Raw genomic sequence first — 26,992 nt, forward strand, 5'->3', positions numbered from 1 at the left:
TTTTGATTCTGACCAGGGTCTCCCGAGCTTAACAATATGCACTGCCCTCATAATACATTTTATCGAAAGGAGGAGATCAAAGTTACATACTGTATAAAACAAGAAGCCTAGCATCCCTATTCTGCTGCAAACATTTGGCAAAAATAGCAGATCATTTGTTGTGAGCTTGTAAATCTGCTATTTTTGGCAAAGACATTTATTGTCGAGCGAAAATAGGAGCGGGGCTAGTAAGTCAACTAACTAAGTTAAATTGTTTGAGCTGCACTGCTTGGGTTTTTAAACTCACAGTTTACATGAACGCTGAGGATTTCACTGTGTATAACACAATGAGATCCAACTCTACCTTCCTCAAGTATGAGGTTCATAAAAGGAATGTGCTGCCGTAGTGCATGGACCTAAAGGGCTATTACTGTAATAGGACATTGTATACAATGACATAACCTACCTGGTGGAATGTATGTATACAAAAGCGGCATTATTAGCTGAGTTATGTAAGTAAGTGTCTGTATGCTTGTGTATTTACACAGTTACTGAGAGGGGTCAGACTCACCCCCAAACTGCCAGATTAGGCAGATATGTAGGTTTATCCCAGCCGGACACACCGTGGTCACAACCAACTATTCACACACGCATGCAGGCACGCATGTATGCATACATGCACGCACTCACTCACACACACACACACACACACACACACACACACACACACACACACACACACACACACACACACACACACACACACACACACACACACACACACACACACACACACACACACACACACACACACACACACAGATTAACACATGCACACAGACACAGAAGGACACACAGCGACACACACCAAACATAACACATACGTGTAGACAAAGGTATCCACTCAAACACCGACACTCGTTTACATTAGCATGCAAAATCACTCATAAACACTGAGACACATACCGTCATATTGACAGAGCTAGCAATCACACATAGTGTAAACATTGACAAACATACATAAATGCACATTCACAAGGTGCAACACATAAACATCACAATCAAAAAAATAACCTCAAAATGGCATGCACTATGGAAACACACACAACATGTTGCCCTTTGGGAAAATAAAGTGAGTACACAGATAGACATCACTTACGGACATCAGATCACCCACTTCAGTGGTTAGTTAGCTATTTCCTCTCCTTGTGGCTAAAATATGCTTTAAACAACAGTCATACAACAAAGTATAAATTTGGCTTTAGTGGTTTCCTTCTTCTTTCGTGTATCATCATCAGATGTCCAGCTCAATGTTGTGCAGCCACGCCCTCGTCTCAGGTCCCACGTCGAAGAGGCCGGCCTCCAATGGTGGCTTCTACATGGCACAGGTGGTGATTATGTGATCGGCAGTCTGCTCAAGCTCCCTGAACTTGCATACTGTGCTGTCTGCCAGAAACGGGACAGGCAGGCTAAGGTGTGTGTGTGTGTGTGTGTGTGTGTGTGTGTGTGTGTGTGTGTGTGTGTGTGTGTGTGTGTGTGTGTGTGTGTGTGTGTGTGTGAGAGAGAGAGAGAGAGGCAGAGGCAGAGGCAGAGGCAGAGGCAGAGGCAGAGGCAGAGAGTGAGTGAGTGAGTGAGTGAGTGAGTGAGTGAGTGAGTGAGTGAGTGAGTGAGTGAGTGAGTGAGTGAGTGAGTGAGTGAGTGAGTGAGTGTGTGTGTGTGTGTGTGTGTGTGTGTGTGTGTGTGTGTGTGTGTGTGTGTGTGCGCGCGCGTGCACGTGCGTGCGTGAGTGAGTGCGTATGTGTGTGTGCACACGTACTTTTGTGTACATGAGAACTAACAGATGGAGAAACCGGTCTGCATGTGGAATGGCGATCTCAAGGGATGAGAGGGAAAAGTGCACATTATACAAGATTAGTGCACCCCAAGTTGGAGAGAAACACTGGCTTGCATGTGACCCATAGTAAAGAAACTGCTTAGAAGTCCAGAACACCACCTGGCATATCAAAGCAGCCTTGTAAAATGAATTTCAAAGGAGCTTCACTGGTCGTGATGGGAGGAGATGGGGGACATTGATTAGGCACTATTGCACAAGTGGATACACTATGATGGATTCATGTGTCAAATACACATAAAAAGAGACGCCAGTGCTAAACTGCTATTCGCAGATTTAATTCAGTACAATTCAATTAAATTCAGTTTCTGGGTAATTCACTTCAACTCAGTTCAACAGAATAATATATAGTATTTTTGTAAACAGAACATCTGCAGTTCACTCCTTTTGTATGTTTTATTTATTGAAACAAAAGGGATGTTGAGAGAGAGTATGTATGAAGCATAGAAGACGTGGCTCTGGTTAGATTCAATCCTTGGCTAGCAGGGACAGGTGTTGTTCGGGAGACAGGCATCTTACCCACCATGGCATTATAATGGGCACGTGACAGAATGTTTGTCAGAGAATTTGAGCTCTCCTGTTTGAGGCATGGATGATATGAAATCAAATGGGCCTGCTGTCCTCTTTTTGTGTTGTTTTGACAGACCAACAGACAGGAATATCTGCCTACCTGTCAAGTCCTGCTGAGTCACCTCTATTGCCACTTCTCAATATGGCCTTTTGTTACCTCTCCTTCTGAAAAGGTCTGCTCCCAGTCTGCTACGATCCACTTCCCCCTGACGGTGGCAGCCAAGGTGAAGTGGTGCAGTATAGGCGATCACACAAACAGAGAAACACTCTCTCACCTAAATCAGTCAATGCTATGTAATGTTTCTGTTCAAAGATGGTCTCTATTCACTGTTTGCTCTATATATCACATTAACTCCCTCATCCCCTGACCCCTGTGTGTGTGTGTGTGTGTGTGTGTGTGTGTGTGTGTGTGTGTGTGTGTGTGTGTGTGTGTGTGTGTGTGTGTGTGTGTGTGTGTGTGTGTAATGTCACTGTGTGTGCATGAGTATTTCTTTTCTGTGACTTCAGTATTTCACTATTTCACTGCCTTGATAAATTCAGCTCATGTTTCAGGCTGACTGAGTATGAGCCTGTTAACACTATCTATAACTATCTTCACTATCTATAATGTGCATACGCCACTTATTCAACAATGTCTTGTACTGCACATTCGTAGGAGAGACACAAAGTTAACCAATATAACAGCAGTCAAATCCTACACAAATGTGAAGGAATGGTTTTCTGCAGGTTAAATGAGGTAACTAGAAATGTGTGCTGTAGTTGTGGTAAGGTTGAGATTTTGTTGTATTTGGCCCTCCTCCAAAACAAGTGGAGAAACCAGGCATTATTATTATTATTATTAGTATGTGGTGCCCTCTAGTGATTAAATGAGTAAAGTTCAAGTCTAATGCCTGTTCATTGGAACAGTCCAATATTATGGGAGCAATAAGTTATATTATACCTCTATGGGAGCAATGCGTCAACGGGGCGCCATATTTGTCCGGTCAAGAAGAAGCTACTCCTCCTAATGCTTATCTGTTCAGCAAGAAGAACCTTCTTTTCTTCAGATTGCAAATATCCCCCGGCAGTTATTATGATGATACAGGTGTACGGCTTAAATTAGAAGTGTGGGTTTCTTTCATACCAAAATGCAGATCGTAACAGTAATTAAATGGTTATAAAACGATGTTTTATTAATATTTTGTGTTTTGTCTTAGTATTTACGACTCAGGCACATTTCCTGAAGACAAACATCTAGAGAACGGACGGCCAAATGATCTTTTGCTCCACATGACCATAGATATATATCTATCTATATCTATGCACATGACCATAGATCATGCTGCTTCCTGTTTGGTGCTGAGAGAGCCGCCGATTGGTTGTTGACTGCGTTCACGTCATTGAACTTCATATGAGCATGCGCGTTAGCGGCCAACACTTAGTTTCAACGTGTTTGTAGCATAGAGTAAAACAAATAGCTTTATTAGCTACGTTTGTAGCCGTAGCGGAACTTCAAGATTTGTAAAAGGGCGAGCGGAACGCGCGCGCTCTGCAACAACAACATCTGCAAAACCAGCGTTTTATACGTAAATGTAAGCTAAGCTTCAAGTGACCAGACTTTAGCGTTTTAAAACTATAACGTAAACATGCCGACGTGCAGGGGTTGATTGGTTAACAAGCACGTTATTAATTGAGAAAGCAAGACGTTTTGTTCAAATAACAAATAGGCTAACGTCGGTAAGTGTTTATGTTAACTCTAGAATGGCTCTTATTGTATTGTATGTATTCAATGAATGTACACCATTTAAAAAGGAAGTCCTAAGGCTCGAAACTCTCGATCGAAGAAGAGTTCTATGGAGCATAAAGTTGTAAAGTAGGTTGCGTCCACAGGGTTGTATCTCTTAATTTTAATAGCTAGCATCTAGAGTTGCAACACCAACCCTTGACAGCCCATACATCCAAACAGAGAAGTCCAGTGTGATCGTATTAAACGACGTTAAACTCACCAACATTGCAGCTGTACGGAAAGCTTTGATTATCCTCTTGTATCCTCTGTAATCTGTCAAGATTTTGTTTCATAAAAATCCACCATAATATGTTATCAGCTACTTTTCTGTCAATACATCCCGTGCAGTACAGTTCAATACAAGGTCAGCTAATAGAAATAACAAAACCCAAGAAAGCAATTGGCTTGTTTCCATTAGGGGTCCTTTGTACTCAATTCATAGTGGCATTAAATGACATACACTTCTATGCAGAACATCATAAGCAGTTTTTTAAAAAAAGAAAAGAAAATATGTACAGTAAACAGTTCGGTGGGGGGGGGATTGCAGACCCCTGAAGGTACTCTTTTAGGGCAGTTTTGAAGGAGATAAGGGTATTACACTCCTTCACGACTTTTGGTTGGGCATTCCACATTTTGGTGGCATGGCAGGAGAATGACCCCTTGTTTGTGCCAAATCTGGGTTGGACGTGATCAGTGGAGCTACCTCTGCTGTTGTGATTGTGGACTTCATTTACGTTTTTGAAGTACTTTTACAGGTAGCCTACATGGGTATCTTAACGTTGTGATGTATCTTGTAGACCAGGTCCATTGCAAGTTGCTGTACTCTGTCCTCTACCCTGAGCCATCCGACCCTAGCAAAGTGAGCAGGGGTTAGATGAGTTGTGGGTGTAAGGCCAAGAAGTGGCCTTACCAGTTTGATTTATGAAGTCTGGAGCCTTGTTTTTAAGGCGTGGTGGTGATGTGGTACGTTGAAGTCACCTTGGATGAGGGCCCCTGTTAAAGTCCTCAAAGTATTCTTACTGACTTAGTCCATGAGCCAGAGCCCCAAAATTGAGCAATGATTATCGAAAGAGTGGGCAAAACCAAACCTATATTAAATTGTTCATAGGGTCAATCAATACGAGTAAATAAATATATGATAACCTTTCCACAGGAGCAGCTTTTTCATGGTTATCACACATTTTGTTATTTTCCCCATACGTACATGACAGGTGAAAAAATGACAACATTTTAAAAAGAGTTATCATAATGAAACTTCCTGAGTTGATTACTTACATGAAGACAATGATTTATCGTATTACAAGTTTTCTGAAATTGTATATTTAAATATGCAAATTATGCAGTAGGAAAATATGCCCACATTTGCATAACTTTCCAGAATCAACATTGGAACATTGGACAAAGCCAGAGTCAACATACTTATTTCATTTTGTTAAGATGTTGGAGTCAAAGGTTTTTAACGAGAGAATATTCAATATCTGGCTCAATTTTGGGGCTCTGGCTCATGGACTAAATGCCTAATTTGCATATTTAAATAAACAATTTCAGAAAACTTGTAATACGATAAATCATTGTCTTCATGTAAGTAATCAACTCAGGAAGTTTCATTATGATAACTCTTTTTTAAATGTTGTAATTTTTTCACCTGTCATGTACGTATGGGGAAAATAACAAAATGTGTGATAACCATGAAAAAGCTGCTCCTGTGGAGAGGTTATCATATATGTATTTACTCGTATTGACCCTATGAACAATTTAATATAGGTATGGTTTTGCCTACTCTTTCGATAATGAAATCTTGTCTGGCTCATGGACTAACTAGAGAGGAAATCCTATACAAAAAACATGTTCTTTGGTTGACTTTTGATTACTCTTTTTGCCATTTTATCACTGGAAAGGATTGCCTCTAAAATGGTAATTTCCTCTTTTCTTGTGATAACATCATCACCTACTTTGATTGTGAAGCTGTCGGCCAAGGTTAAAACTAGACCCAAAGAGAATGGATTCAGTTTTTGCCAGGTGTAACAACAGTTTGTTATCAGCGAGCCAGACAGGTGATAATTTTTCTAAGAGTTAACGGTTAACTCAACAGTCCTGAGTAGCACCTATTTCGAAGTTGCACATAATGCATAATTGTGTTATTGAAAACAAGCGCTTCCAAACTCCAACACCTGCACCTGCAAAAATAATCACCTGCATGGAATTTATTGACAGAAAGTAGCTCATAACATGTCTACGGTGGATTTTTGTGAAACAAAAACTTGGTAGATACAAAGAGGACAATCCAAGCATTCCGTACAGCTGTAATGATGTTGGTGAGTTTAATGTTGTTTAATACAATGAGTTCGGACTTTTCTGTTTGGATGTATGGGCTGTCAAGGGTTGGTATTGCAACTCTAGATGCCAGATATTAAAAAAAGCATCTAAGAGTTACTTGCGGCAAGAAGGAGAGTAGGACTTCCGTTTCATGAATGGGCTGTCAATGGAGCTTGTTGCAGATGGCACCTTGCTTACGGCTAAGAATTACACTCGATGCATTTTCGTGGAGGTCCATTCTCGGTGGTAAATTAATCGAATACAAATATCTCTACTTTCCCACCACCTTTATGTATTTGCACTCTTAAGGCGGCTTTCCATATACTTGGACTTACCTAGCCCCACCCCACACCGCCCACCACAGCGACGGTTTCCACTACAATGAAGTGGGTAGAGTGGTGTGTAAGTGGTACTAAACTGGTGCCTAAAAAGTACCCAGTCTTGGGTAGGTCTGAGCTGGGCTAAGCGGGGCTAAAGCTGTGATAAAGCTGATTGGTCGGCTCACAGCTGTGTCTGTCCACTCAGGTGTCTGTAAAATGTAAACACTACGGTAGCAGTGTTGCCATGTCCACTTATTATAAGCAACATTGGGCTTATTTTTCTGTAAAGTTGCTTGTAAATATTGGTAGTACTTTTACTCCACTACAATTATCTGAAAACGTATTAGTTACTAGTTACTTTTCAGATATAAATGATTACATTATAAAACATACATTAAGCCCTATTTTATACCTAGGCTATTTGAAAATAGCCGATCTACAAGCTCACAACGCATCGCATCATTGTAGATCTGCTATTTTCAAACATTTTAGTACTTACTTTTGGTACCTTAAGTACATTTTGATACCAATAGTTTTTGTACTTTTACTCAAGTAATTCCAGACTTTCACTTGTAGAGTGCTTCTACATTGCAGTATTGATACTTTTACTTAAGTAAAACATTTGAGTACTTTTTCCACCACTGCTTGTTTCTAAAATGTAGTTGATTATTTGGGGCTTGTTTCATATGTTGTTGAAACCAGTGGTTCTTAAACATTTTCATGTCAAGGACCCCCAAATTAATATGTATTTGTCAACATTATATATGTATATATTTTTTTTAAATAGCAGATGCACACACTCACAATGCGTTGCATCGCTACGCGTTGTGAGTTTGTAGATCTGCTATTTTCAAATAGCCGTAGATAGTCGCTTCTTTTGGGATTGTTTTCATAGACCTGATTGCTTATTTTTTTCTGCTAAACCTGGCAACAATGAATGTGCGACGATACACGCTAATAATGTTTTTTATATAAGTGATGGCAACGTGTTTAAACACCACACAGGTCTTCCCAACAATAGCGAAGATTAAAGTCAGGGTGAACATGGCCAAATAATAACTTAAGAGCCAAACTAGCTCTGAGGAAGCACGCTAGCATTTAGGCTAACCCTGTAGCCTGAGGCTAAGTTGGTGTGTTAAAGAAAGGGGCGTTGATTTCCTTCGGGAGGGGAGGGGAGGGTGGGGATTTTGCGAGTGGGGACTTTTGTGCAATGGAAACGCAAGACATTTTGAAGCGGTGCGGTGCGGTTCTGGACTGTACTGGACAGTGTCGTGCTTATGCTGTGATGGAAAAGCGGCTTTATTTACTGAACATTTACCCTGTCATATGTTTGTTGACTATTGTCTATTGCTCTGGAACATCTGCTAAATACTAAATTGTACTTGTAGAAGCCAAGTAGTGTGTGTTTCTACAATCTAGTTTGATTCTAACCCTAAGCATATGCTGTGTGTGTCACAGATTGGGATTATTTCACTGAGCAGTTGAATCCACATCTCAAACCGCCTTGGATTCAGAGCAGGTGCCAGGTTGTCACAAATGTTACAGTTGTGATGGAGGGTGATGATGATGAGTTGGTTGTGACTCGAGAGGAGCTACGAAGATGGATCAAGGAGAAGGTGAAGGGGAAACAAAAGGACCTTTTGGACTCAGCAGCAGTACAGAGCAGTCGGCTCCAATCCCTGGTAGACATGAGAGAGAGGCGGCAGATCGAATACGACAAGCTCGGAAGGTGAGTGCCATGGGGTATGTGTGTGTGTATATACATATATATATATATATATATATATATATATACAGCACCAAAGTCTGACGTAATATACGCCCCCATTCTGAATTCCCATAGACGTCTTTAATATCGCGTCAAATAAGAACTGTGTGAGAAAACTGACGGTGAGAAAACGCTAATGTTACTTCCGCCAAATTAGTTAAATTTTCGCCAGAATCAGACTGTATCAAATATGAGCGACTGACTATCATAAACGATACAGAACCACCTCCCCCCGACAACATCCTTGATTGTGCTTGGCAGGTCAGTGGACGAATGTGAGGCTGTTGTGAAGGATCTGTACAATTCGCTTGGTTGGGAGTACAAAGACACTGACTCAGAGGATGAAACACTCTGCACAAACACTAATGATGAAGCTGCGGTGAACAGACTCGACGATGATGATGTAGACCACAGTAAGGATGTTGTTAAAAATATAAAATAGAGCTTTACATGTATTGTCAGTGTCTATTGAACGGAAACCTGTATTTTGGTTGTTTGTAAAGTATAAAATGGATGAGATTTGCACATGCCTTTCTGTTATATTGTATGTTTGTGAGCAAACTTGGTTAATTACATTAATTTATGGATATTTCTCTAGCTGTGCAATAATGAAACAGGGTTCATTAGTTCATTATTATTAGAATTTGTAAAAATTACAAAATAATGTAAGAAACAAAGATGAAGAACTAAATAGTAATTACTAATATGAGGTTTGCAAAAATATCTATTAAAAAAAGCATGTATTGGTATTCCTAGGCAAAGGCATTTCACACCATCCAAGTGATGACATGTTATGATTTCACTAACATAATCCAAGTAATGTAATGAGTTTATTAACATGACATTATCATTTTATTATATTTTCACACTTTTCTCCTTCCTAGGTGATATGCCTCATTTATCTCCATACGACGTCATCCCTTCTGGGAGCATTGTGACCTCTAATCCTTCTGTTTCCAAGTCCCAACACCTACAGACTACCGGGGTTCAGAATTCACACAAATCTACACAAAGAGATAAGCCTTCCACCTCAGAAGATGAAACACGCCACACAAACACTGATGATGGAGCCGCGGTGAACAGATTTGATGATGATAATGCTGCAGACAACAGTAAGGATGATGTGTCATTGAAAACAAATTAGAGAAAATTTGACAAATGTTGTGATGTTATTAATTCATTAACATAAAGTGATACATAATATTATGATTTCAGTAACATAATCAAAGTGATGACATGAAGTGATTTCAGTAACAATGTTATCATTTCTTATATTTTCACACTTTTCTCCTTCGTAGATATGCCTCATTTATCTCCCTCGCAACATCCGCAGACTGTCAGGGTTCAGGATTCACACAAAGACACGCAAAGAGATGAGGCTTCCTCTACTTCTCTTCTAGCTAACCTGAAGAAGAAGAAGAAGAAGAAGGCAGCAGTGGTCCTTCCCGAACACCCGGTGAACACTGTTCGCCGTTCTCTCCGTTCCCTGCAGCAATGCAGCTATAAGGAGGAAGTGGAAGAGAATAGTGAATGTGATTCTGACACGCAGTGGGAACCAAAAGAGGACAGCAGTTCCAGTGGCTCTGATTGGATGGGCTCTGACTCAGAATCCCGGTCAAAAAAGAAAAGAGATGAGCAGACACTGACACCAAAAGTGAACACCAATATCATAAGCACACCTGTTGCACTAAAGACCAGCTACACTGCTGCAAGAAAAGTGACTCCGTCACAGACAAATATTATGACCAATGGACGAACAACAAATACATCCACCACAACGCAAAAGCTAATTGGAGGTAAAATCTGGGTCTTGATGCATGTTTGCAACTACAGTGCTTCAAATACAAACCTCATTACATATCACTGCAATGTTGATATTTTTTCTTCCTTGGGTTTGTGTGGTCACTGATATATTGACTGATGGGTATTTATAGCTGTTGTCTTATCTAAAAAGTAACAGCCACGTACAATACATCCCTGTGAACGTTTTCATAATCCACATATAGATACTTGAATATGGGAAAGTTGGGGATAATTTGCTGTCTTTCCTGCTGCTGTATTTCTTATGCAAAAAAACAAATGAGAAGGGAGACCACCGTACAATGCAAAATAATAATTGTAATGCCTTCAAACGTCTATTTTTATGTGTATATGCATATGTGTGTATGTGGATGTATGTATGTATAGGCTAGTGACCAGTGGTTGTCTTAATGGTAGTATGTTTATTGACTCACACCATTCTCTCTCTCTATATAAATATATATATATATTTGACATGATTTCACACGCTTACCATTGCTGCCCGAGGAAGAGTTGTCAACTCAAAACGCTTTGCAGAGTTTGATTGTTCGTTTTGTCTAAACAAAAGTTGTAAAAGAAATAGACGTTTAAAGGCATTAATATTATTATTTTGCATTGTACAGTGGTCTCGCTCCTCAGTTTCTGTTGGTTTTTGTATTTTTACATATTGGTCCTCTATCTTGCAGGAAATTCATGTGCACTGGTGGCTTCCCCCAACCCAGACACAAAACCCCCCAAGGACCTCCCAGAAGAGGCGTTAACGGTTGGCATGGAGGTCTTAGCCAGGAGGAAGCCCAACTTCTGGGAAAAGGGAAAATTAACAGAAATCATAGCAAAAGGTGTGACAATGTTTTCAGCAGGACCCACTCTTGATGATTTATATATTTTTTATTATCCCAGTAAAATACCTTAGCCAGTGCAACATGCATTTTCTTTTTTTTTTTTTTTTTTTTTTTAATTTTTATCCCACGATTTTGTAACCCTATTTTTTTTACACCCAGTGCCAATTGTCTATGTAATCCTGGGCACTACCTTCCCTCTGCCAACCTAACTGCCAATCTCAGTCGAATCATGCCCAAAAAAAATCTAAACAAGAAAACTTTCAAAAAAATATACGGTATATTCTTTTATTTTTATTTTTTTGGTTTTGGTTTTGCATTAGTCGACTATAGGCAACATTTGGCCAATCAGATTCGACTATAGAAATCCTTAGTCGGGGACAGGCCTAGTGTAGGCCTAGCTATGCCTATTTCCTCCAGACTAGATTTTCTGCCAATATGCATTTTCTTCAAATGAATTGAATTAGTGACAACCTGAACTGATGCACATAATTTGCGCGCCCTCGTTTCCCCACTAAGTTCCCTAGGAAACGTATGGATAGCGTATACCTCCAAAAGCACTTTCCAGCCACTAGATCTACCTACTGTGACACAATATTTTAGGGCCAGGATATGGTGAGAATGTTTGCTCTGGTGATAACGTAAAGGGATAACTGCCAACCGTCACCACTGTGACCCTCACTGTTATCAGAAGATAATCAACTGGTCTATTTTAAGCAATACACAGCAGTTGCTCCAGTTGTTATAATGTTATCAATTTTGGTTTCACACAAACAATCAACACATGGTCAATTCCTCATTCACAGATGGTGTGCAGAATTACGAGGTAGATTTTGGGAAGAAAAGGATCCTGTTGGCTGGACATCAAATTGCTTTTTGCCACTCAGCGGCTGTGGACCGGCTGTACGTTGGTGTTCGTGTGGTGGCCAAGTATCAAGAAGCTGAAAAGTCCTGGTTTGATGCTGGTATCCTGGTGGATCTCCCCAATAGAAAGAACCGGATGAGGTTAGCTTGTGTGTGTGTGTGTGTGTGTATTTTTGTGTGCACATCTGGGTGGTGAGTTATGGTAGATTTGGGTGTGTCTGTTAAGTTAAATATACATTTTACTTATTCTATTGTAATAATAAATAATAGCAGCGAGGGTACACCCGAGACGGCTGGCCACAATTCTTACTTATGGGTAGAAGTTACAGTAGAAGTTTTAGCTCAATTCCAGTTTCGGGGTTTGACAAAAGAATGTTTCTATCTTTCAGGTTCCTGGTCTTCTTTGATGATCACACTCCCTCCTATGTTGGTCTGACTATTCTTCACCTGGTGTGCCGACCATGTAAGACGGACATGTCAATGTCGGGGGGTGGGGGGTGTTCAGTTTGAGGCGAGTCATTTTCAAAGGAACTGTTACTGAAATAAGTAATATTATTACAGCAAGACCTTGCTTATAACGTGGTACTGCCAAACACTGATTACCCCTAAGATATCTTAAATAGAGGAAGGAATTGCAAATAGGTATGTTCCTGTTATGTCATACTGTAAGGAAGAACAAAACTAAACATGTGATTTGTCTTTATTTGTGTGTGACAGTGAAGGACGTGTGTGAGGATCTTACTGATGAGGCTCACAAGAATTTTATCAAGGACTATCTGCAGGTGTATCCAAACTCCTCGTTGGCCGTCTACAGAGTTGGGCAGACCCTGAATGTGGACCGAATCCAGAGGAAGTGTGTGGTGGAGCAGGTTGACTGCCAGTTGATACAGGTGGTTTTCAAGGTGAGGTGCTTTCAACATGGTCCTGTAAATCGTGATTATTATAATTTTTTTCTTCCCCTCAAGTTTATTTTTTTAACAAAAAAAAATATTTTGATGTAGCAACTTCCACACTTGAGGGCACTATGCATCCGCGTCATCCGCTGGTGCCAGCGGATGAAGGCTGCCAGCGCAGAAGCCACGACGTACACACGGATGTAAACAAAAAGTGTCCGGGGGGTGGGGGAGGGTCTCATCTATCCACTGGAACAAAAACATTTCTACCGCGATCTAATGTGATTGACATTCATTATGGGTACAGTCACATACAGTACAGTAGTTGACAATACAGTAGTTGACAATTTGTGACTACATAAAAAAATAATAAAAATAAATGAATTGTTACAACATTGATGTAATTAATTGAATGAATTGAGGTTGAAAGTGGTTCAAATATTTTCTTAGGAGAAGGTAGAATTTGCCTCTTGGGATAGCACAAAGTACTGATAAAGTAAATTGAAATTATTCATAACATTTTGTATGTACCGGTATACGCAATAAAATGAGAGTGCAGATATTTCTTTCATTAAATAACAATGTAGCTAAATAACATTATATTTAAACGTTTGTGCTCCACAAACACACAGTGCAACTTTGCATTCTTTTGAAAGATTTAGCACATTGTCATAAATTATCTTTTATTGTTTCTGTGATTGTGCTTGTCAATAAATATCGTGGCAACATTTGTAATTCATGTCATGTACAGAGAAAGTGTCAAAACATGACATAATGGTAGTTTGCATGTCATACTCAGGATGATGAACAAAAGGAGTGGATATACTTGGGTTCCATACGGCTCGAATACATCATCAATTTGAAGAAACGGTTGGAGAAAGGAACAGAGCCACGCAAGGACAACCCCGCCTCCGCCCCCCAGCCGAGTTAGTATCTGCTCCAGTTATGTTATAATAATATTACAGTTCATTCATATAGCACTTCTTTAAAAACAAAGTCACAGTGTTTTACATAAAATGAAGAAAAAGATTCATCTTAATCTGTGATAAACTGTGACTAGCTCTCTGTGATAAGCTCTCGGTTTGTGCTTGAATATGTTGGATAGACAGACCAACTCGCTGACAGAGTGACTTCGAGATCGCAGCTAAAATGTTATTGGTAAACAGAATAAAACACAATTTAAAGGTGCAGTAAGTTATATATTTTTGGTTAAAATATGTGTACAATGGCTCTTTATTCTGATAGTAATCATTGCTATAGTGTTTGTTCAGGAACATGGGTCTCCCTGTCTCTCATGCTCTGTAGTAAACAGAAAATGCATTTTTAGGTTGGGACAACAATTGTATCCAATCAGGCAAACTCTTACAGGACACAGTATAACATAAATACAAGTGAAATTGGAAGTGATGACTCAAAGAAGTGAGCAGGCAAAATTTTAAATTGGAACAATCTGAAATTGAAGCTGATAAATGGGTACTCTTTCCTGATTGCCTGAAAATGTATTTTCTTTTTATTAAATAGCTGGAGAGATGAGGAGCGATGATTACTATCAGAATATAGAGCTTTATGTTTTAACCAACAAATATCACTTTTACACTACCTTTTAACAATACATAGTCTATGTAACGTCGTTGAGAATGAAGCCGCTCTGTATGATGTTCCACCGGATGTTCCGGTTTCACCCGGGGACTGCCCCTAATATGCCTAAACCTAACTTGAACCTCACAGAAACTATGTCTAAACCTAACCTTAAGAGTAGTTCACCCAAAAAATGACTTATTTTCTATCAATTACACACCCCATGAAGCATTGAATTCATGGAGATTTTTTTGTTTTTGTCGCATTCCTAAGCCAATAATTTGATGACCGGCGGAAAGATGCTAAGGTATCCAGTAGGAGACTCAAAGAATCTCCTTGAGTCTCCTACCGGAGAGACCACCGGTCATCAAATTATTGGCTTAGGAATGCGACAAAAACAAAAAAAATCTCCATGAATTCAATGCTTCATGGGGTGCGTAATTGAGAGAAAATAAGTATTTTTTGGGTGAACTACTCCAAAAACAGAAAACTATGCTTAAGCTCACAGAAACTATGCCTAAACCTAACCTTAACCTCAGAAACTATGCCTAAACCTAACTTTAACCTCACAGAAACTATGCCTAAACCTAACCATAACCCTAAACCTAACCATAAAACCATGCCCATCTGAGGCGAAACCCTCCAAAAAGAGGGAGAACTGGTACCAGACAGCAAATTCACAGTCACTTAGTTGCAAAGTAAACCTCAAAATGTGTGTGGTAATGAGAACTCACTTCTTTGTCTCTTTCCATTCGTCAGTGACATCAACACAGACCATCCATCCAAGCAAGCCCTATCAGAACAAACCTGCATCCATACCAGTATCAGCAGCGAACACCAGCGCTGACAGGCAAGCACTTGTGTTCCAAGTTTGTGTTATAAACGTTTCTCGAATGAAGAATTAATGATTTGAGGCTGAATGTAAAAATGTTAATCATTGGACAAGTATCGTAACGGACATACATGGTGGACATGATTTGGGAGTAAAGCAGATTTATACAAGTGTGTGTGTGTGTGTGTGTGTGTGTGTGTGTGTGTGTGTGTGTGTGTGTGTGTGTGTGTGTGTGTGTGTGTGTGTGTGTGTGTGTGTGTGTGTGTGTGTGTGTGTGTGTGTGTGTGTGTGTGTGTGTGTGTGTGTGTGTGTGTGTGTGTGTGTGTGTGTGTGTGATTGTGATTATTTTTAAGTCATCAATGGTAGGGATGCACATGATCGATTAATTGATAGTTGATAACCTTATCGTTCGATTAATCGATAAGTGACGTTTTTTTTTATTCTTGTCCGAAACCGTAAATGAGTGTAGAAACATAATTGCCTTGATGTATATAACATTAACGTGCGTCAGCGAGCATCAGCTGGACACAGACACGCACACCTCCCCTCTGCAGGGCTCTATGGAGTCTTTCTCTACAAAAGCCCTTGAATATGATGGAATATGATTAAGGATTACTGTGATTATGTTAAGCTCACATTTGATATCGCACACAGCATATCTCTAACTTTCACTAGCCTCACCAAAAATATTAGTTTTAAATTAATTGAAAATCGATTAAAAATAATCGAATCAATTCTTGACGGTAGTTAACACATTCACTGCCGGGTATTAATTAATTTGTCCGCTGGTGCCAGCGTTTTTTACCTTATATTGACGATCTTCGGAGAGCCGCGGAAGCCACAATGTGCACGCGGATGTAAACAAAGGGTGTCTGGGGGGTGGGGGAGGGTCTCGTCTATCCACCTGAACAAAAATGTGTTTACCGCGATCGGCCATTTTGTTGCTGTCGGCCGTTGAATAAGGCTCGTTTTCACCCAAAAAAGAAGAAATCCAAGCTAGATGTGTTTTTCTACATCTCATAACATAGGAGTGGACGGAAGTTACTTTTTTGGGATGACGTCACATCCGTCCATTCCTTCTCTCAGAGTCGAGGGATCATTCCTAAGTTGTGTTAGAGCGCCCTGTTGTGGAATTTTCCATTCATTTTTTTGAATTGACCGAGATCTCCGTAAATGGCGGTCAACAGTTGGATTTGAAATGACGGAGATCTCCGTCAAGGCAGGGAATGTGTTAGTCGATTTATAGATTCATTGTTAACATCCCTAATCAAAGGTCAAGGTCTCAACGGAAGGTCAAAGTTTAGTCCTATGCTTGTACAGGAGTCCTATTTACAATAACGTCTACAGAGCATGTGCACACGCATTACCGAGCACCCGACAGATTGTGGTGCCTGGTGTCAAGTCAGTCGATCACTTAGACGCTTGTCCAGAACTACTGAACCAGCCGATATGCCCATACGTTGGGGATCTCCATATATGGGCATAAAAGGGACAGATGGATACAGAGATCTCCATGGGCTTACAAGGGATACAGACAGACAGGTGCTACGGTCTACGGAATGCATGCTTTCCCAATTTGCATCGTTCCCGACTAGGCCGGTGCCCACAGTTTAGTTATTGTTGTCTCCGCCGAAGGTGGAGAATATGTTTTCGCTTTGTGTGAGCAAACATTGTTAGCCAAGCTAACATTGGGCAAGCTCCACGTGACACGTGTCAATTTGTTGACACCAATGCCTCTGATTGGCTAGAGGGACGCGTGACGAAATAAAATTCTATAAATAGGTGTGTCACTTCAAAAAGCCTCTACTTTTTGAAGTGAGGTAAAACAGGATCAATCAGACTTGATTGGAACAGTACCTTCAGTAAGTCCAAGTCACCCGTCTGTGCGTGTGTGTTTCCCTCTGAGAACACCTAACATTGGTCAAGCAAAGGCGCAGAAGGCCAAAGCTAAGAAAGCATACTCATCGCCGAAGGTGGAGAATATGTTTTCGCTTTGTGTGAGCAAACATTGTTAGCCAAGCTAACATTGGGCAAGCTCCACGTGACACGTGTCAATTTGTTGACACCAATGCCTCTGATTGGCTAGAGGGACGCGTGACGAAATAAAATTCTATAAATAGGTGTGTCACTTCAAAAAGCCCCTACTTTTTGAAGTGAGGTAAAACAGGATCAATCAGACTTGATTGGAACAGTACCTTCAGTAAGTCCAAGTCACCCGTCTGTGCGTGTGTGTTTCCCTCTGAGAACACCTAACATTGGTCAAGCAAAGGCGCAGAAGGCCAAAGCTAAGAAAGCATACTCATCTACAATTGTAACGTAGAAGAGGACTAGAGTTGAAATGATCCCACAACAAAGCCGAACTCTTAATACGTGTCAATATGTTGACATCAATGTCTCTGATTGGCTAGAGGGACGCATGACGAAATACAATCCTATAATAAAAAGGTGTGTCACTTCAAAAAGCCGTTTACGTTTTTGAAGCGAGGTAAGACAGGATCAATCAGTCTTGATTGGAACAGTATCTTCTAGTCCAAATCACCCGTCCGTGCGTGTGTGTGTCCCTTTGAGAACACCTGACATTGGTCAAGCAAAGGCGCAGAAGGCCAAAGCTAAGAAAGCATACTCATCTACAACAGTAACACAGAAGAGGACTAGAGTTGAATTGATCCCACAACAAGACCGAAATCTTAATACGTATTAATATGTTGACACCAATGCCTTTGATTGGCTAGAGGAATGCATGACGAAATACAATTCTATAAATAGGTGTGTCACTTCAAAAAACCGTTTACGTTTTTGAAGCGAGGTAAGACAGGATCAATCAGTCTTGATTGGAACAGTATCTTCTAGTCCAAATCACCCGTCCGTGCGTGTGTGTGTCCCTCTGAGAACACCTATCATTGGTCAAACAAAGGCGCAGAAGGCCAAAGCTGATCAAACACACCAATCAACTGCTGAAACTGTTCAAGACAATGAAGATGAAGAAGACAGACAAGTATTTGAACAAACCAGTCAATTACGACGACTCCCATATGATAGATTGTAAACTTCAATGTAAACAGAGCATTGAATCATAAAGAAAGAATGAAATTAATCAGAGACAAAGAATCGCTAAATGACAAAAGACGAAGACTAGCCATGAATGCTGACAATATGACACAGCAAAGATTGCTACAATCTCTGGAAGAAAAAGTAGAAGAGTCTGAAGAGAACATCGAAAGGAAAAAAAGGAACTGGTCAAAGTATTCAAATAATGAAAGACAACATCAACAAGCACATAACACGAGTAAGATCACAAGAATTAGAAGTTAATGAAGCTGCTCTCGCAGTCATTAGTTATTGCTATGATAATATAATTGCTATAGTCTGCTGGCGGAGACTTGTGCGCCGAGGAGCACATTTTCTAGTTAATACTGCTATCGGTGGTAAATATTATTGCTTAAGAACCTACGTCTTCTATACTTGTATTAGGGATGAGCTGCCAGTCGCCATACCATCTGCTAAGATGGTAAAATACAGCCCTCACCGGTGCAGCCCAGCCTGTTTGGACCGAATCAGGCCCAAAGATGTGAAGCCACACACCGGACGCAACCCACTTCTGGCTCCTCTGTTCTATGAGTTCCACCGTATGAAAGCTCGCAAGCGTCATGCTGACAAGGTACTCATGCATTGCATTTCAATGACAATTTGTTATGAGAGAGAGAGAGATAGAGAGAGACCCTTAGACTGAGCTAAAGAGGTGGGGTTTTAGGGTGGATTTAAACCTTTCAATGGTGGGGCTGGACTTAACCCTTTAAGACCTGAAGCCGATTCTACATGTCTCCTAAATCCCAACAATTTTCTGAAAAACGTATGTTTCTATATCAGTGGTGCTCAATCTTTTTCATGTCAAGGACCCTCAAAATTATATGTATTTGGCCGCGGACCCCCATCAAAAATATTTTATTCCAGAGACCCCCAGAAGCAAAGATTTGAGTTAAAAATGTTCGCTTTAAAAATATATATATTCAAAAATTTGCACACATTTTCACGATTTTTCAAAAATAGCAGATCTACAAGCTCGTAGCGCGGCACTCGGTGCCGCGCTATGAGCTTGTATATCTGCTATTTTTGAATAGCCCAAAGTGTAAAATAATGCTTTTTAGCTCAAATCTAAAAATGACACAGTTCCAGGTCTTAATGGGTTAATGTGCAGTGGAAGATTGTTAGGCTTCCCTGCCAAAGCAAAGGTTTTGTTTTATTGATTGATTGCTTTATTATTTTATTTACTTCCCTCAAAGGAGTCGCCTCACCTCTACTACAGGTCTCCTTGTGGCCTGAGTCTCGGCACCATGGCATCGGTGCAAGACTACCTTCACAAAACTCGCTGTGACTTCCTGTATCTGGAGATGTTCTGCTTGGACCCTGACGTGTTTGTCTCCGTCACCTGCAAGCCCTTGCCCTCCAAAGTGTTCATACTAGACATCTCTAAGGGCAAGGAGCGCAGACAGATCTCCTGCGTCAACGAGATAAACAGCGATCGAGCTATACTGCCGATGTATAGAAAGGAACGCGTGGCAACCGATACCGTCTCTATCAACACCTCCCCTGACTTCCTGGTGGGCTGTGACTGTACGGATGGCTGCAGGGATAGGTGGGTGTGTGTACCAGGGAGCCCGAAAGGGGGTATCTTCTGATGATGATGGTCAAAATTTGTGCAACCACAAGCACTTGAACAAAGATTTTATAATGATGATGATTATCTAAGAATATGGCCAGAGCTACTTTTATGTCACTTCTGACTGGAGAAGCTGACTTCTGGATATTAATAACTGTTTTTTTCTTTGCAGTGTTGCATGTTCCTGCAGGCAACTGACTGTTGAGAGCACTGCCCTGAGCCCCGCTGGACCCTCGGATGCAAGTGCTGGTTATTATTACAAGAGATTGTACAATCCCATCGTTACTGGGTGAGTTTTTTCATTATCAGAGTCAAATTCATGATCAAAATCGATCCCGTATGAGCAAAACCCATATTCATATAATACCAGTATTTTAAACAGACAATGGCCGCGTTTCCCAAAGAGATTCTGCGCAGGTTCTACGACGGGTCTTACGTGTGTCCACACAGTCTGCGCAGTACCATAGCAGCCACGTAGATTTCAGGTCATGCGCAGCCTACGCAGCTTGCGTAAGAGCCTGGGACCCGGCGAAACCTACGCTCTACCCTCATTAGTAGCAGCTGGTTGTGCCCAACGTGCAATCGGTTCCCACGTCCACGGCGTTACGTGTCTGCTAAAACTACATTTGGGAGACAGAATGGCGTATCCTACTCTCCTCCTACTTCTGCGAGAGGCGTAGCCCTGCAGTGCTGTCCTACGAAGCAGTTTGTTACTAAACATGTTTCCTTAATTTCGAAGTTTTATAGTTAAACGTTATGATTAAAGTCCCCAGTTCCTCTCACAAAGTGACAGCTCTTGCGCTCGCCATGTTTATGAACGGTTAAAAAAACTTTTGAAGATAGCAGATCTACAAGCTCACAATGCCTCACAAGCTTGTAGATTTGCTATTTTCAAAAGATTTTAATACATATTACATTTGGGAAATGGGACATTCTGCATTCCTTTACTTTTGGTATTTTAAGTATATTTAATTTACTTGCATAATGGGGACACTTTAGTGTTTTATTTACCTTGCAGATGTCACCTCACCGCTGTAATTTAATTCATAAATATATTATTCAAAAGTTGTATTTGGAGTGGACTGCTTCAGGACATCTGACAGTTGGCTCTGGTATTTTTATGATCCATTTCACTTTCGCAAAGGGTGTTTAAACTGCTGTGTAACGAAGGACAGCACTACGTAGTTTACGTAGGCTTTACGTAGACTTCGTCCAGGAGGTGTTCACGTGCATGCTGTCTCGCGAATGTAGTTTTAGCACACACGTAATGAGAACCTACGACGATGGTGCCTCCTGAAGCCAGTTTAGATGGCACGTTGGGCACACACAGCTGCTACTAACGAAGACAGTGCGTGGCGGGGTTGCTACTGCGCAGGTGCGTGGAGGCTCTTACGCAGCTTCTAGGCTGCGCAGGAGCTCAAATTCGTTTGGGAAACCCGGCCAATATTTGTGTAGACGTGCTTGAATTCGTCATGGCTGAGGGCCTGTTTTCTCTTCTTTTTTGGGGGTAAATTTTAGAGTAGCCAATTATAATTCTCACCTGTCACCACTAGATTGAGATGGGCAGTATAGTATGTCATTCCTACTAATTAATTGCTTACATTTACTGCAGTAGTGCAGTTTTTTTCACCTTTGAAAACTGAGTGGACTTCATATCCTTATATTAAAATTGGTCTGGTCGGATTGGCGGTGCAACGTAGGTGTGAGCTCTATATGTGAGGGCCTAAGAAAAGAAAACACCTTTTAGTTATTTGTTCGAAAGCTTTGCTTGGTTGAGAATTAATAGTCTTTATTAGGTTTGTCTCAATGACAGTAGTGTTGTTGGTACTAGGGTTATAAAGATATAAGTGTAACTAGGACTATTATGTAATTGTATGATTCACTTAAAGGTTTTATTTCATAGTTACTACACTATATATTTTATACATGTCAAGCTGTTTTTTATGTTGCTGATTTAGTTTTTTCTTCAGTTTCAATCGCTTTGTAACAATACATTTGTAACAATACATATTGGTACAACTAAGCGCTGTACAAATAAAGTTGATTAATTATTATTATGAATCAAAATGATTGAGTCTTGAAGTATCCTGTCATCACTCCCTTCTCCTCAGTGTGTATGAGTGTAACGCTCTGTGCCGCTGTGATCCGTCTATGTGCTCCAACCGAGTGGTGCAGAATGGCATCCTTGTGAGGTTGCAGGTTTTTAAGACGCAAAATCGAGGCTGGGGCGTCCGCTGTCTGGATGATGTGGCCATGGGCACCTTCCTTTGCACCTTCAGTGGTAAGTCACTCTGTCAGAGAGCCCTCTGTCACCTGTACTTCTTGGGTCGAATCAGAGAATGGTACAGGTGGACAATGTTTTGCAACCCCAACAACTTTCACTTTATACCATAACCGATAGTCAAATCATCATTAAAGTTGGATATAGCCCTCGTAACTAAGCGCTTGCATAGAGTGTATCTTTTCCCAAATATAACTAATAAAACAAAACCAAGAAGAACATTATATGTGACTGATTTAGCCTGAGGCTGGGTTTTCGCACACATGCCCACTTTTTGAGCAGTGGAGAAAAAAGTCACATGAAAATCTTCTGTCTAAAATAAATGAATGCCACAGTACAGTTACAATCCTGCTTCCACACAGTGTATGTGCTGTGTTTTTCTAAAGAAGCGTGTCAAACAAGGTTGTTGCTTACAATACATATCGTTGCTGTCCGGCAGAAACCAGCTAACTAAATGTTTTCGCTTTTGCATTTTTTTCCATAAATCAGTGCTATTGAACACCCTTTACGTCTGTGTGTTGATTAAACAAATATTGAACCAATTGAAAGTATTAAAAAGTGCTTCTGACAAAACCAGCTAACTCCATTGGATCCTCAAACTTCAAAAAGTCCAGCAAAGGGGGGTGGACCTCCAACCTCATTGTGAGCTTGGAGGTCCATTTAGCTGTACTTATCAATGATGAACAAAACCTCCTAACTCCACTTATTTTTTTAGCTATTTTTGTGAAATTGCATACAGTATATGCACAACTGATTATTTGTGAGGGGTTTTGGGGCCGTTTACAATAACTTTCTTTAAAATTCTAACTTTAAGCCTTCGGTACGATAATTTAACTTGCAACACTGATTCGTGGACTGCAACCGTTATCTTTTGTCAAGGACATGCAGAATTACATTCCTGCAGTGGCTTCAACGGAATGTTGTCTCAGTGCAACATATCATATTTAGTACAGCGGGAGACAGTGTACAGTCATTAATAGTTTTTCCATTATATTGGACAAGGTTACTCAAGTACTCTCCCACACACTCACACTCTCTCTCTCTCCCTCCTCTCTCTAGGTAGAATTCAGAGCAGTGGGCAGGCGAAGAGTTATAACACAGAATACTGTGTTAAGCTGAACCACATAGAAGGGGCTGAGGTTCACAAGGAGGATTATGAGACCGAAGCCTACTGTTCAGATAGCGAATCAGGTACACTGTACAGACTAGATGGTTTCCCTTTTTCCTCTGGAAAAGCCATTTTTATCGTTTTTTTTATTGGGGCACATGGGTATTGTTTGTTGAAGTATGCAGATTTGTGTGAAGAATCTTGCATCACAGCCATTTTCTGTTCACTGCCACATTAAAAGCAGAGCTGTGTTTTAGATATTTGTATTTTGTTCATAAAGATATATTTTGACATCGCACTCGGTGTCAGTGATACCAAGATGACACAGCAGGGAGCATTAACCACTTGAACCCTAGCGTCCCTATTTTGGGGTAAACATTTGGTGAAAACAGGCAGATCTACATGCTCGCAGTGCGTTATGTTGTGACTATTTTCGGTGAAGAGAGTTGGTGTAGAGGGAAATACTAGCAGTAATATGTCCTTCCACTATTCATGCAGCAATATCTGGCTTAAAACTGAAAGATAGGCTTAAAACTGAAAGATAACCATTAATCTAATTTCACAATCGCTCCTGCTGTTTAATTTTTTTTTGTCCTCCTCACAGAACTTAACAGTTCTTTTAACGTAATAAGACCTGGATCAGACTCAAATGCTGATGTGTTTAATATTTCTCATAGACCTTGAAAAGACAGTAGGCCCTGCAAAAAGATCTCGAGGGAAATCTGGAGCTGACTCTACCGCGAGGGAGAAGGGACCAGACAAATCAACTACCTCTGTTACCCCGATCATGACCAGGCATTTGTTTGATGGGGACGACCAGTGCTACGTCATCGATGCTGGTGTGGAAGGGAATGTGGCGCGCTATTTCAACGTGAGTCCTGATGCAGCCAGGATCACACTGTGCTGTCAAAACAGCCACTTTTCACCCGTGCAGTGCACAGTATTTTAACCCATTAAGACCGGGACGCATCCGTGTCATTTTAGATTTTCATTTGTAACTAAAGTCTTTGCTTCTGGGGGATTCTACAAATGCCTTCTAAATCCTAACAGTTGTTTTGAAAAAAAAAACGTTCTAAAACTTTTTTTCATCCCCCAAAATGATATGTATTTGTCCGCTGTGTATTTTGTTCCAGGGACCCCCAGAAGCAAAGATTTGAGTTATTTTCACTGTTTTTTTTCCTCCAAAAATAGATCGTAGTGGCACTCGGTGCCTCTACAAGCTTGTATATCTGCTATTTTTGAATAGCCAAAGAAATCTAAAATGACACAGATGCGTTCCCGGTCTTAATGGGTTAATTAAAGGAGAATTCCGGACATTTTAAGTGTTATCTTTGATGTGTCGTTACTCACCTACCGACGTAAACAGTGGCATTGTTTATTTCCAGATATTCCCCTGTCGTCATATTTTCAACCTCCTCCGTTGTCATAATGGGAGCGCGTGTCATAGGGAAATTCGTCTATTATAACCGATGCAAAGTTATTTTTTTCTCTACTACTACTCATTGTGGAGTCTGATGATAGTCAAACATGCAGTGAAAGTTCCTGAGAGGCTACCGCTAATGACGAACGAGCTAACGCTAGTTGCTTGTTTCTCAACATGGCAACACCAAGTTGCCAGGTTCTGGGAGAGAAACAAGCAACTAGCGTTAGCTCGTTCGTCATTAGCGGTAGCCTCTCAGGAACTTTCACTGCATGTTTGACTATCATCAGACTCCACAATGAGTAGTAGTAGAGAAAAAAATAACTTTGCATCGGTTATAATAGACGAATTTCCCTATGACACGCGCTCCCATTATGACAACGGAGGAGGTTGAAAATATGACGACAGGGGAATATCTGGAAATAAACAATGCCACTGTTTACGTCGGTAGGTGAGTAACGACACATCAAAGATAACACTTAAAATGTCCGGAATTCTCCTTTAATATGAGCACATACTGAATGGCCAGGCATTTCCTCTCTCTCTCTCTTACAGCACAGCTGTAGCCCCAACATGTTCGTGCAGAATGCCTTTGTGGATACACATGACCTTAGGTTTCCCTGGATGGCTTTTTTCACCAACACGTAAGTGTCTACCTGTCACGGTCTGAGAAGATTGTTTGAACGCTTTTGCACCAACACTCATACAGCGTAAGCATAAATTGTGATTTATCTAAGAACTTTTTATTACTGGTTGACATGTGTCCCTCTCTCCTCATGTTTTGTCTCAGGCTCATCAAATCTGGTACAGAGTTGACCTGGAACTACAGATCTACAGTAGGAGGTGTAGAGAATGTAACGAAAAGTGTGCAATGTCTCTGTGGTTCTGAAAACTGCCATGATACACTGTAGTTGGTTTAACAATTTAGAATATTGAAAGCCACTAGATGCAAAGTTAAAAGTTATTATTTGCTTATAATAGGTGCTATCCTTTAAATCCTGCAATCCATAAAACTTGTTTTATGGTAGAGTACAATATAACTAACACAACTGCTGTGGTTGGTTTTGGTCTACCTGTTCTTTTTTTGAGGACCGCCACTGGTTGACGAGAGGTATTGCATGAAACTCAAAATGCAATTTATCACCAAACAGGCTTTCTGTATTGGCTCAAGCAGTAGAAGTTTTATTTCCCAGGTAGGACATAAAAGTTACGGATTGCAGCTTTTAATAATGCTTGTGTGTGCGCGTTTTAGGTCAGGTTCATTCTTGTATTTATGTACATGCAAATATAAATGCCAAAAAGGCAATATAAATAAACAGTTTTTGCATCTAGTGGATTCCAGTCTTTTTCATTGTTATATCTGATATATTTTGGATTGGAAGCTTTGGAAGCCCTATTCTCCCCCCTTTTTTGTTCCAGACGGAAATCAACTGGGGCGCATTGCGAAGTTTCGGTCATCTACTTACATGTACCCTCCCCAAATGCCCTCCCCAAATGTTTTTTATATGTACTATGTACCTGATGATTATACTGAGCATTAAAATATTGATGTTACTTTAATTACCCTCTTTGCATTAGCGCTATTTGTTCACCTACGACGTATAATAGCAGAGTAAGTGGCATAAACCCTAGTCAACAACAAATGACAGGGTAACCGTCTTAAATGATCAAGTAATTGGCACCAAGAAATCAATTAAGTGCCACAAAGTAACTAGGATAGTGAACACCAACCTAGAATCTGTATGCCCTGACATAACGGGGCAGGGCATACAGTCTTATGTGTCCATGTGTGGGTACGTCTAATTTATACCGTATAGTACATCACTAATCTGTGAAGAGAGCTTTTCACTAACCCACATGCAGACTGTGACAATAGTCTTCACATTTCTTAGTATTTTAAAGTAATTATAGTAGGTGTCGCAGCTCTAGTATCCTATAACTCGGCAAAGTCAGTCTGTGCTAATATGCTAATTGTCAATATAGTTACTCTGGGCTTCCTTTTGTTGAATGGAAATGGTCAATGTGTGTTTTGGACTACAGTACAGTAGTAGGTTTTTATTGTGTGAAAGAAGGGATGCAGAACAAAATGATTTTAAAGTGATGTAGTGTGA

General features: G+C 40.5%; 1 protein-coding gene across 2 annotated transcripts; it reads left to right on the plus strand.

Annotated features, from left to right (window-relative positions):
- Window positions 1-3,887: 3,887 nt before the first annotated feature.
- On the plus strand, window positions 3,888-26,431 carry LOC308089195 (histone-lysine N-methyltransferase SETDB1-A-like). Of its 2 annotated transcripts, none has more exons than XM_080433766.1 (19): window positions 3,888-4,011; window positions 8,300-8,570; window positions 8,871-9,022; window positions 9,494-9,721; window positions 9,908-10,405; window positions 11,096-11,248; window positions 12,055-12,253; window positions 12,502-12,575; window positions 12,830-13,014; window positions 13,805-13,931; window positions 15,343-15,433; window positions 18,887-19,073; window positions 19,696-20,048; window positions 20,245-20,361; window positions 22,184-22,353; window positions 23,413-23,544; window positions 24,139-24,332; window positions 25,437-25,525; window positions 25,672-26,431. In XM_080433766.1, the coding sequence occupies exons 2-19, from the start codon at window positions 8,392-8,394 to the stop codon at window positions 25,790-25,792; spliced, it is 3,249 nt and encodes a 1,082-aa protein (XP_080289892.1). In that variant the 5' UTR covers window positions 3,888-4,011; window positions 8,300-8,391; the 3' UTR covers window positions 25,793-26,431. The 2 variants fall into 2 exon arrangements, with proteins under 2 accessions (XP_080289892.1, XP_080289893.1); XM_080433767.1 differs by lacking the exon at window positions 3,888-4,011 and adding an exon at window positions 4,033-4,156.
- Window positions 26,432-26,992: the final 561 nt, after the last annotated feature.

Source organism: Gymnoscopelus braueri, assembly GCF_963280865.1.
Source record: "Gymnoscopelus braueri genome assembly, chromosome: 7".
NCBI lineage: Eukaryota > Metazoa > Chordata > Actinopteri > Myctophiformes > Myctophidae > Gymnoscopelus > Gymnoscopelus braueri.

Excerpts from the sequence above, each read along its gene's own strand:
- LOC308089195 (XM_080433766.1), top strand. The coding sequence starts at position 8,392 with ATGGAGGGTGATGATGATGAGTTGGTTGTGACTCGAGAGGAGCTACGA. Across the intron at positions 8,571-8,870 it reads GAATACGACAAGCTCGGAAG|GTCAGTGGACGAATGTGAGG; the intron begins GTGAGTGCCATG and ends TGTGCTTGGCAG. Across the intron at positions 23,545-24,138 it reads CTGTTCAGATAGCGAATCAG|ACCTTGAAAAGACAGTAGGC; the intron begins GTACACTGTACA and ends TATTTCTCATAG.